The sequence below is a fragment of the Doryrhamphus excisus genome, chromosome 10 (assembly GCF_030265055.1).
Source record: "Doryrhamphus excisus isolate RoL2022-K1 chromosome 10, RoL_Dexc_1.0, whole genome shotgun sequence".
In the NCBI taxonomy this organism is placed as follows: domain Eukaryota; kingdom Metazoa; phylum Chordata; class Actinopteri; order Syngnathiformes; family Syngnathidae; genus Doryrhamphus; species Doryrhamphus excisus.
Genome location: NC_080475.1, coordinates 19,692,879 through 19,703,880, shown reverse-complemented (window position 1 = coordinate 19,703,880; position 11,002 = coordinate 19,692,879). Strand labels below are relative to the sequence as shown.

The window sequence follows — 11,002 nt, the reverse complement described above, 5'->3', positions numbered from 1 at the left end:
ATTGTGGTAAGAAATGCTTGAGAGCCAGATAGTGTCATCAAAAGAGCCCTACCTGGCTCCCGAGCCATAGGTTCCCTACCTCTGTTTTAAGGCTTTAAAACCTCTCATTGAACACTTTTTTTTATTACATATTTTTTTATATAATACTTGCTTTAAAAGGCCAATCGGGTCCACTCCACTGCAGCATTCAGAACAAATGCATAGCACTTTTAGTGCAGGAGGAACTTTAGTTGTATGCGGATGCAAACTTACGATTACCTGATGGTGCACATCCGTCTCTGCCAGTTATCCTGTCCAATGAGCGCGGGTCTGCTGCAGCTGGAGGGGCCCAGCAGAGGTGGGCAAACCAGGTTTTCATTTAATAATGGGAAACTAGAAATAAATGCTATAAAAATGAGTAGGTCTCACAAGAAAAAACCTTGTAGACCCCTTAATATAGCCAAGAGTACATTTACACTTCATTTGTGTGATCAGTATTGATTTCGGACTATTATTATCAATATTGGCAGCATAGAACTCTGATCAGAACATCCATAATGGAAAGTGATGTCAACTTTTCAGCTATATGGTAGATTTCATGTACTGTCTCAAAATACCTCTGCATACTTTGAACTTAATTTATGATAAATATCAATTTTTTTTTTTAACAAATCTACTTTATTCTTACCCTCCGAGTATTCTCCAGAATGAAGTAGTTTAGTTCAGTCATGCTTCAAGTTGAAGTGATCTCAGGTTTTGCACCCGCCCCAAAGAGGACAGCATGCATTTTAAAGTGCGGCCCCGAAAGGATGTGGTTTAGTGTGACACGGAGGAACCAGATGAGGAAGAAGTTGCGCTGAACTGTGCAAAACAGGCTTTTTTTTTTTTTACTATAGGAACGTTTTCTTAACTGTATATTTTTTTTGGGTGGGTGGAATACGAGTGATTTTGATGATGCTTTGATGATGATGCTTTGATGAAGAAAATGGAAGTGGAAGAGACGAGGACATCCCGGTATGTTTACTTTTCATTGTTCGGGGACGCTATTATGATTAAACCTGCTACTATTTAATCATTTTTACTTTGCCTAATTCCAATAGATCATTAATTAATTAGTTTTTTTTAAGATACCAACTAAAAGAACTTGATGACTTAATGTTCTTAGGTCTCAGCAAATAGGAGAAATACCGTCTACCACCATCTGCGACCATGCTGGAGTAAGTCTCCATCACTCTTGTGTCTTTATCGTTGACGATATAAAACTCACCATTGTCTCATCTTAGAAGAAGAGAAAACAAGACTCGACCGCCGAGCCTGTGATCAGAATCACAGAGGTGAGTTGTGTCGAACTCCATGATGATGATGATGATGTCTTCTCTAACTAACGGATGTTAGTCAACCATACCTTGGTGACCACAAAAGCTTCGTGTTTTCGGTGTCATGATTCCGTCATACTTGGTTAATGGTTTTATTTCATTTGAACATGCATCAGATTCCAATTGAGTGCATCCCATAATCAGTTCCCAGTTCCACATGTCCAAAAGGAGTAGGAAGAAGCAAAGCTTATTAAATCCTACCCCTCCATCTGGTACTTTTACAATCAGTAACTGTTACATTTGTTCACTTCCTGCTTTCCATAATACGGTTTAAGTTTTTTTTTTGTTTTTTTTTAAATAATGTACCTAGTACCGAAGTACGAGGTGATATGACCATACAATGACCATGTAATGACCATACAATACTATGGGTACCATAGTGCGTGTCAATATAGTGATATATATAGCACATCATGACTGGTTCAAGACTCTTCATCCTTGTATTTAGCAAATTTATTTTATTTATTAATTTATACATTTATTTTATAAATTTTTGTTAAATTTTTTTTTAATTTTTTCAATTTCTTATTTTTTGTCACGTACCAAATTAAGTACAACGTGATGTGACCATCCAATGCCATAATGGGTACCATAGTGCGTGTCAATATAGTGATATATATAGCACATCATGACTGGTTCAAGACTCTTCATCCTTGTATTTAGCAAACATCAACTGCTTGTATTGTTTCTTGAATTGGCTCATCGTTGTGCATTGTTTGATTTCCTTACTCAATCCATTCCATAGTTTGATTCCACATACTGAAATGCTATGGATAGCATAACGTAGTCCTAGCATAGAAGTGTTTCAAATGTACTTCTTCCCTGAGATCATATTTCTCCTCTCTTGTAGAGAAGTATTGGATGACATTTTTAGCTAATTGGTTATTTTTTAGCCTTATGCATTATTTTAGCTGTTTGAAGATGAACTATATCAGCAAGTTGAAGTATTTGTGATTTTAGAAATAAGGAGTTAGTATGTTCAGTGTAGGCGGCATTATGAATTATCCTTACTGACCTTTTTTGCAGTACATTTAGCGAGTGAAGATTGTTTTTTATAGTTATTAGCCCATATTTCCACACAATAAGTAAGATATGGTAGAACCAGAGAGCAATAAAGAGTGTGGAGTGATTTCTGATTGAGAACACATTTTTGCTTTGTTCAATACTGAAATATTTCTTATGTTGTATATTTGTAATATGAGTTTTCCGGCTCATATTTTCATCTATTTTGATCCCCAGAAATTTATTTTCGTTCACCATTAAGTTATTCTTCATACTCTGAATCAGATTTATTGCCGTTGCCACTAATTTCAAATGCATCAAATTTCGACATTTAAAACAGCAGCCATCTTGTATTTTCCTCCAGCGCGTTTGCTTTCAACACTTCCTCTCTGAAAGAGTCACAGGAAACGAGGGCCACACCACGCAACATGTCTTGTTCCACTTTTCTCAGCTCTCATTTACCTCTCATGGGTTCGCCTCCTTTATTTTGTGCTCCTCTGTTTCACCAGAATGACGAAAAGGAGGAGGAAGAAGAGGATGCTGAAATGTTGCCAGATCACATGATTGACACAGAGGTGAATCTTCCATGTCAAATTGCATGGATGTTTCTCTTATTATTTGTTATTATTATTATTATTATTATAGGAGCCCTCCAACAAGCGAGTGAAGCCTGTGGTGAAGTCCAACAGCCTAACGGGGGTCATCACTCCGGTTAAGACCCCTGCACTTAAACGTATCGGACAGTCAATTTCGGTAATTTCGCAAAATCCAATCAGACTCCCGTTTGTGTTTAATTTAACAAATCACTCATTCGATACCCGTTTTTACAGCGATCTATCAGTTTTCGCACGGAGGCTCGACCTTTGCCGACGCGCTCGCTACGCTGTCGCGGAATTGGCTCCTCGTTTCCACGCAGACGCAACAGCCAGTGCTGGAGTGACACGGTGGAGAGCCATCACCTCACCGCCAAGGAGATCAAACGTCAAGAGGTAAAGAGGAAAGAAACGAAAATCAACGTAAACGAACCAGCAAGGTGACTGGTATCGACTGCGCCCCGGATTCCAAAAGAGGATGTGAGCTGGAACCGGAGGCTCGACTTCCTTTATTGAAGACTCGGCTCATTTTTGGGTCACACACAAATTTAAATGTGGGTTTTCGTGTGTCAACATAAGCGTTGTCGCTTCTTTTGCAGGTTATCTATGAGCTAACTGAAGGAGAGCGACAACTCATTGAAGATCTCAGTCTTGTTAAGAAGGTACACAACCATAAGGCAGCACTCGTGTAGCCCCCGACCACCATCAAGGCCCCATTATTTCTCATTTATATAGTGGATCTGTTTACTGCATGAGTGGACTCGCTTTTGTGTGGGACTCGAACGTGTTTATTTGACACTTCCAGGTGTACTATGAGCCGATGCTGAAGCTGGATATCATGACCGAGAGTGAACTCATGCAGATTTTTGGCACTCTGGACTCGCTCATTCCTCTCCATGAAGGTATTTTTATCGTGTTTTACACTCGTTTGAACAAACTATAGCCATACGATGCAATAACGGCATCGAACACGACTGTCAAGTCTGAAATTTACACATACTATGCATCTTTAATAGTGGTGGGCAAAACCGTTCATTTCAGTGAATCGGATCATTCCGGTTCATTGAGTAAAAAGATCCGTTCATTTTGGTCAATTGAAGTCAGTTCGTTCACTCATGTTCATGTTCGTTCGTTCAATAATGCAACAACATGTGATGACTAGTGGTGTGTCAGTCATGAACGAATGGGTCAAAAGAACTGGTTCTTTTTTGTGAACGGAATGAACGAGGTCACCGACAGTGGAGGTCAGTCTCTCGGTCAGCTAACCCCACCCACCCACAGAGCGAGGCAAATTTGCAACTGAACGGGTATTTTAGGGGCGGGGACCTCGTTCAATTCCGTTCACAGAAAAGAACTAGTTCTTTTGACCCGTTCGTTCATGACTGACGTCGTTAGCAGGCAATGAGTCAATATTGTAGCCTGTGCATGCAACTTCCTGCTTCATATTTGCTGTCGTGTTTGTGTTTACCACAATATTAGAAACCGCTCTGCTCAGGATGTGGAATCTGCACTCTTTAGTTTGTATTAGAATTATTTTATGATGATTATGAATGATTTTATACTTGAATTGCCTTGTGTATGAATTGTGCTTTGTAAATAAAATGTCCGTGCCCTGTGCATGTTATGTTAAAAGCAGCCTGTCTCGGTTCTCTAACAGATCTGCTGAGCCGTCTTGAGCGTCTGAGGGGTTCGGAAAAAACTGTGGGCGAGGTAGCCCCCACACTGATTAACTGGGTTGGTATATTGTCGAGTTTACTTTCTAGGTTCCCGAATTGGGGTCAGCGTACACCATAAAATAAACAATTAGTGCTAACACTCGCAATTACGAGTGCGCCCGAATGCCTCATGGCACGAAGAGACCGCGGCAGGAAGTAGGCAGCGTCAAGTTTTGATTCTCCGTAAATTTGGTTATGTTGTGCATTAATCTGGCAGATTTCATTTATATCGATGTTCCAATTAATATCCACATGGTGTAGCGGTGAAAACCTGGCGTGGTGAGATTTTCACCTGAAAATGAGGCTTTATTGTCGATTGTATGTAAATTTGAATTTCCAATACTATTAAGAAGGGAGTGGTAGTTTTTTTTTTTTTTAGAGTTGCGACATCATGGAAATATTCCGGTCAGATAATCATTTAGTCATCTTTATTATGCAAGTTGATAGTCTCTCGTTGTGTGTCCGGAGGAGCTTGGGTTTGTTCAAAGGTTGTGTGTCGTCTTATTGAGTCACACAACGCACATAAATGATGGACACTTTGTACTAATTATTTTCAACCACTGTGCTAGTGTGCCGCGAGGAATTATCCAATATCGTTTTTTTAGTTAACATTTATTTAACATTTTCCGCAAATATTATGTCTTTGTCGAGTGTCCGTGGTGTAAATACTATCAGAGCAATCGAATATTCGTCCGTGTGGCAACACGTAGCTGATTGCTTCGTTCCGCCATTAGATTTAGTGATGCACGTGAGGTGGTGCCTTTTTCCAATGTAAAAAACGTACAGTGGCTCAAAAAAAGGTTGAAAAAACACTGCTTTTAATGAGCAAACTGCTGATATTTCAAATTAATTCAGGTTAATTACAGGTTACATGATGTAATTAAAGGGTACGCTGCTATAAACAGTTTGGGAACCACTGCTGTAAAGCACACCGTATGTATTTAATCTTAACCTTTCACCTCTTGACATCCAATCTCATCCGAGTAGTTCCCTTGCCTGGAGGCCTATGTCACATACTGCTGCAACCTTGTGGGTGCCAAAGCCTTGCTGGACCAGAAGAAGCACGATAAGAGAGTGGAGCAATTTTTGCGTCTGTGCCAGGAGTCCTCGTTTAGCAGGAAACTGGATCTGTGGAACTTCCTGGATCTCCCTCGAAGCCGTTTGGTAAAATATCCCCTCTTACTGAAAGAGATCCAGAAATGCACACCAGCGGAGCACCCGGATGAATTCACATTACCCGAAGCAGTGAGTCAATATCAATATAAAAAAAGCTATATTTCATATTTGTTAAGATAACAAAGACATGATGTTGGTGCTATGGTGATTTGTAGACTACAACTGATATAATGACTACATTCAGGCTGTTTAGACATTATTATGCTATTTATGCTTAGCTGGAACTCATCCAGAGCATCGTGGCAGAGGTGAACAAGAAGACAGGAGAGGCTGAGTGTCAGTTCTACCGACGTGGTCTCACCTACCTTGAAGACGGCCAGAGGCTACCAGAAATTCAACAGTCTCGTTTCCTGTACTGTCATGGGGAGCTTAAGAACAACAAAGGACAGGTAAGAACTACAAATATTGGGAATCTAAACACTATAAACAAACACTATATGTGTGTGTGTGTGCTCCAGCGTGTGCATGTGTTCCTATTTGAGCTGGCACTGGTGTTGACCAGACCGGGAGAGGATAGAGATGGAGGTCACGTGTTCCACGTCTACAGACGACCTCTGCCAAACACCTCCTTAAACCTGGAGGTGATCCCGGATGGAGAAACGGCTGGAGGGGGTTCCTTCAGAGGAGCGTTCACGGGGGGAAATGATAAAGGTAAAGTGTATGCATCTCACTTTTCACAAGTGTGTATACCATAGCATTTCAGTATGTGGAATCAAACTATGGAATGGATTGAGTAAGGAAATCAAACAATGCACAACGATGAGCCAATTCAAGAAACAATACAAGCAGTTGATGTTTGCTAAATACAAGGATGAAGAGTCTTGAACCAGTCATGATGTGCTATATATATCACTATATTGACACGCACTATGGTACCCATTATGGCATTGGATGCTCACATCACCTTGTACTTACTTCGGTACGTGACAAAAAAATAAAAAAAACTAAAGAAAAATTTTTACAAAAAATTATAACATAAATTAATAAATAAAATAAATTTGCTAAATACAAGGATGAAGAGTCTTGAAGCAGTCATGATGTGCTATATATATCACTATATTGACACTTACTATGGTACCCATTATGGCATTGGATGCTCATATCACCTTGTACATTATTTAAAAAATAATAATAAAAAAAAGAAAACAAACTGTATTATGGAAAGCAGGAAAAAAAATTAAAAAATTAAATAATAATAAAAATAAAAATAAAAATAAAATTATATTAGGAAAGCAGGAGGTGAACAAATGTAACAGTTACTGATTTTAAAAGTACTCAATTGTAATCTGATCCATACCAAAATAAAAATAAATAACTAACTAAATTAATAATAATAATAATAATAAACTTAAATTATATTAGGAAAGCAGGAAGTGAACAAATGTAACAGTTACTGATTGTAAAAGTACCAGATGGAGAGGTAGGATTTAATAAGCTTTGCTTCTTCCTACTCCTTTTGGACATGTGGAACTGGGAACTGATTATGGGATGCATTTAATTGTAATCTGATGCATGTTCAAATTAAATAAAACCATTACCATATACCTGACATATTTCAGCAACCATTTTATCAGGGTATACAGTGGTATGAAAAAGGTTGCCCCCCCCCCTGATGATTTTCAAGATTTTCCTTTATAAAGGACCGGTTGTTGGGATCACTTTTTTAGATACTGGTGGTATGTTATCGTCTGGTTTTGAAGAATCCCGATGAAACACAACCTCACTCTTACCGCCCCCCTTCTGTGTAATTTACCTTTTACAGTGAAGAACTGTTTCCGTGTGAGCAGCAGGGGGCGCTCCAAGGCCTACTCGTACAGCCTGCAAGCCAACGACTCCTTTAGCAAGCAGCAGTGGGTCACCTGTCTGCGCCAGGCCATGGTCCAGTCTCGGGACAGGAAGGCCCAGAGCAGACGGTCGCTGGCTCCTCCCCATTGTGACCCTGTTCTGTGTCACATAGCCGGCCTCAGCCTCGGTTCTGATGCGGAGATGGCAGATGTCACTCGCCGCTGAACGACGAGGTCCTCTTTTTTTTTTTTTTTGTCCGTTGACACGCAAGGATGTCACAAATGGCGGACATGTTGCGTTGCATCCTGAAATAGTATTATTGAATGTAAATTTAATATGACCCCTTTTTTTTTTTTTAATAAACTGACACTTAAAAGTTTATCGAAGTAGTCCTAGAAAACGACACAAAGATACACGGCCTTAGTAGCCAGCAATAAGTGAGAGTGAGAAAAGATTAGAGATGATTATCCTCCCTCTTTCTCTCTCTCTTCTTCCCTCCCTCTCTCTCTCTCTCTCCGGCTTTTCTTTCTTTGGACACCACTGACGGGACAGGACACGGAGGTAGACTTTCATTTCTAGCCGCTACACCCAGTGAAACAGTAGACAGCCCCTCTATGCATTTTTAACAGCTCAGCAGGCGATGGGAAGCGTTAGGTCGACAGGACACTTTGTTCACAGATAAGCTTGGGCAAATGAGGTGAGTTCAAACTGCTTTATTTCGGGCAACCGATAGCATGTTAATAGCATGCCATAATGTTTTATTCTAATCTTGATGCTTATGATTCACTGACATTTCTTTCAGAGTCATCAACTTTGCAATATTTAATTACGAAAAAAAACCTATTATGCTTTTTTAACTTTTCTGACCTATAAATGTATTTAAAATGTTGTATTCTGGTGTTAAATTATGCCAAAATTTCAGGTCATGAGGTTTGAGCATTTGGAAGTGAAGTATGAGATGGCTCAAAACGCTCATTTCAGAAGGCGTGGTAAAACTTGCCCCTTTGTGATGTCACACAGGGACGGACTTACTTATTCATTCATTCATTTTCTACCGCTTTTCCTCACGAGGGTCGCGGGGGGTGCTGGAGCCTATCCCAGCTGTCTTTGGGGCGAGAGAGGCGGGGTACACCCTGGACTGGTCACCAGCCAAACACAGAGCACATATAGACAAACAACCATTCACACTCACATTCATCACATTCATATTCATAATTGGACTCGCCAATTAACCTAGCATGTTTTTGGAATGTGGGAGGAAATCGGAGTACCCGGAGAAAACCCACGCATGCACGGGGAGAACATGCAAACTCCACACAGAGATGGCCGAGGGTGGGGAAAGACAAAATAAGTAGCCAAAAAGTTACCACTTCCACACAAAATTGGAGAACTCATTCATTCATTTTTTACCGCTTTTCCCCACAAGGGTCGCGGGGGGTGCTGGAGCCTATCCCAGCTGTCTTTGGTCGCCAGCCAAACACAGAGCACATATAGACAAACAACCATTCACATTCATACCTATGGACAATTTGGAGTGGCTAATTAACCTAGCATGTTTTTGGAATGTGGGAGGAAACCGGAGTACCCGGAGAAAACCCACGCATGCACGGGGAGAACATGCAAAATCCACACAGAGATGGCGTAGGGTGGAATTGAACCCAGGTCTCCTAGCTGTGAGGTCTGCGCGCTAACCACTAGACCGCCGTGCCGGACTTACTTATATTGTTCGTAATTGGGAAGCAATTTGGGCACAAAACAAAGAAAATACAACTGGAATAGGTGCATATTCTGGAAGATCTAGAACGCTTTCTGTGCTGTTATTGTGTGTAGCTGCTCTATAGGAGTCCACAACTCAATACAAAGGGTGAAAAAATGAGCATAATAGGTCAACTTTAAGTGACAATATACAGTAAACCTCGGATATATCGGATTCAATTGTTCCCACTGGTTTTGTCCGATATAAGCGAAATCTGTTACCGGAAAATGTCCGTTTTACGCATATATGGGATTTATATCCGGTATATGCGTAAATGGGATTTTATCCGTTATAAAAAGGCACTTCCTTGACTATGTTTCCAATGTACCTGGACGCGCAGGCAACGCTGCAAACGCTGCAAATGACGTCGTATAGCGGCCTGTCACGATTCGGCGAATCGGAGCGCCACGATGCGGCCATCCGATATATGCCAGGGAAATTTCATGGAAATGCATTGGAACGGGACTGGAGATTTTGTCCGAAATAGGCGAAATCCATTATAAAAAATCCGATATATGCAATGAATTTTTATTGGAAATGCATTACAGAAAAATCGGTTCTTTTTTATCTGTCCGTTGTGAGCGAATTTCCGATATATCCGAGGTTTACTGTATAATTGGTTTTATTTTCAGATATGTATTAATCTAATTTAAATTTGTGTTTTTCCAGCTGCTTTTCTCTAAAGGGGGTATAAATACCCAGCTGTACTTGGTTCGTTATTAGAAGAAGACTTTCTGTCTGAAAGGAGGCTTATGAGCTACTACCAAATTCCCATCACCTTTACCCCGCATGTGAAAAAAGCATCTCCCCGCCTGAGAGCTTTGTTAGCTAACACGCCAGGATGCCCGGAGCCGGCGGTGTCAACGAAGACGGTTCTTGCAAGGCCTTGTGTCGAAATCTGGCATCCCAGAACTGCCTGCAGAGAGAGACAGCTGATATCTCCCAGTCCGTCCTCTACACATCCCTGATGGGTCTTCTGCTGGTGGCCGACAATGAGGTGTGCAGGACACAAGACGTGCAGCTGTAATGCATACTTAGCGTCCTTCCCGTTTCTCACAATGTTTCAATTGAAGTATCTGGACCACAGTACCGTCCTTGCATGGAGTCCACACATAAACAAGCACATGTTTAAGCACCTGTCAGCACTCCTCCGTCTCCTAATAGGATGACTGCTTTGGACTGACCTCCATTTAGACTTTCTTGTTTTGCTAATGAGATAAGAAGGCTAAATCTCTCCTAGCATGTACATATAAATAGACCCGGTGACATAATAATGGTAATAATGGTAATGGTTTTATTTCATTTGAACATGCATCAGATTACAATTGAGTGCATCCCATAATCAGTTCCCAGTTCCACATGTCCAAAAGGAGTAGGAAGAAGCAAAGCTTATTAAATCCTACCCCTCCATCTGGTACTTTTACAATCAGTAACTGTTACATTTGTTCACTTCCTGCTTTCATAATATAATTTAAGTTTATTATTATTATTTTTTTATTTTTATTTTGGTATGGATCAGATTACAATTGAGTACTTTTACAATCAGTAGCTGTTACATTTGTTCACCTCATGCTTTCCTAATATAATTTATTTATTTTTATTATTTTTTTTATTTATTTA

The 11,002-nt window shown here is 40.3% G+C and overlaps 1 protein-coding gene across 3 annotated transcripts; it reads left to right on the top strand.

Annotated features, from left to right (window-relative positions):
• The first annotated feature begins 810 nt into the window (after window positions 1-810).
• On the top strand, window positions 811-10,224 carry LOC131136704 (rho guanine nucleotide exchange factor 3-like). Of its 3 annotated transcripts, none has more exons than XR_009131791.1 (14): window positions 811-993; window positions 1,145-1,196; window positions 1,266-1,313; window positions 2,867-2,932; window positions 3,003-3,110; window positions 3,188-3,346; window positions 3,550-3,612; window positions 3,756-3,852; window positions 4,608-4,684; window positions 5,653-5,910; window positions 6,060-6,230; window positions 6,300-6,492; window positions 7,604-8,323; window positions 10,052-10,224. XR_009131791.1 is itself a non-coding variant. In XM_058083876.1 (13 exons), exons 1-13 carry the CDS (start codon window positions 956-958, stop codon window positions 7,849-7,851), a joined length of 1,581 nt encoding a protein of 526 aa, XP_057939859.1. In that variant the 5' UTR covers window positions 811-955; the 3' UTR covers window positions 7,852-10,224. The 3 variants fall into 3 exon arrangements, 1 of the variants encoding a protein (XP_057939859.1); XR_009131790.1 differs by having other exon boundaries at window positions 1,263-1,313; XM_058083876.1 differs by having other exon boundaries at window positions 1,263-1,313; window positions 7,604-10,224.
• Window positions 10,225-11,002: the final 778 nt, after the last annotated feature.

Coding starts and splice junctions, on each gene's coding strand:
- LOC131136704 (XM_058083876.1), top strand. CDS start 956: ATGAAGAAAATGGAAGTGGAAGAGACGAGGACATCCCG. Junction 3,111..3,187: donor GTATCGGACAGTCAATTTCG/GTAATTTCGCAA, acceptor CCGTTTTTACAG/CGATCTATCAGTTTTCGCAC. Junction 6,231..6,299: donor TTAAGAACAACAAAGGACAG/GTAAGAACTACA, acceptor TGTGTGCTCCAG/CGTGTGCATGTGTTCCTATT.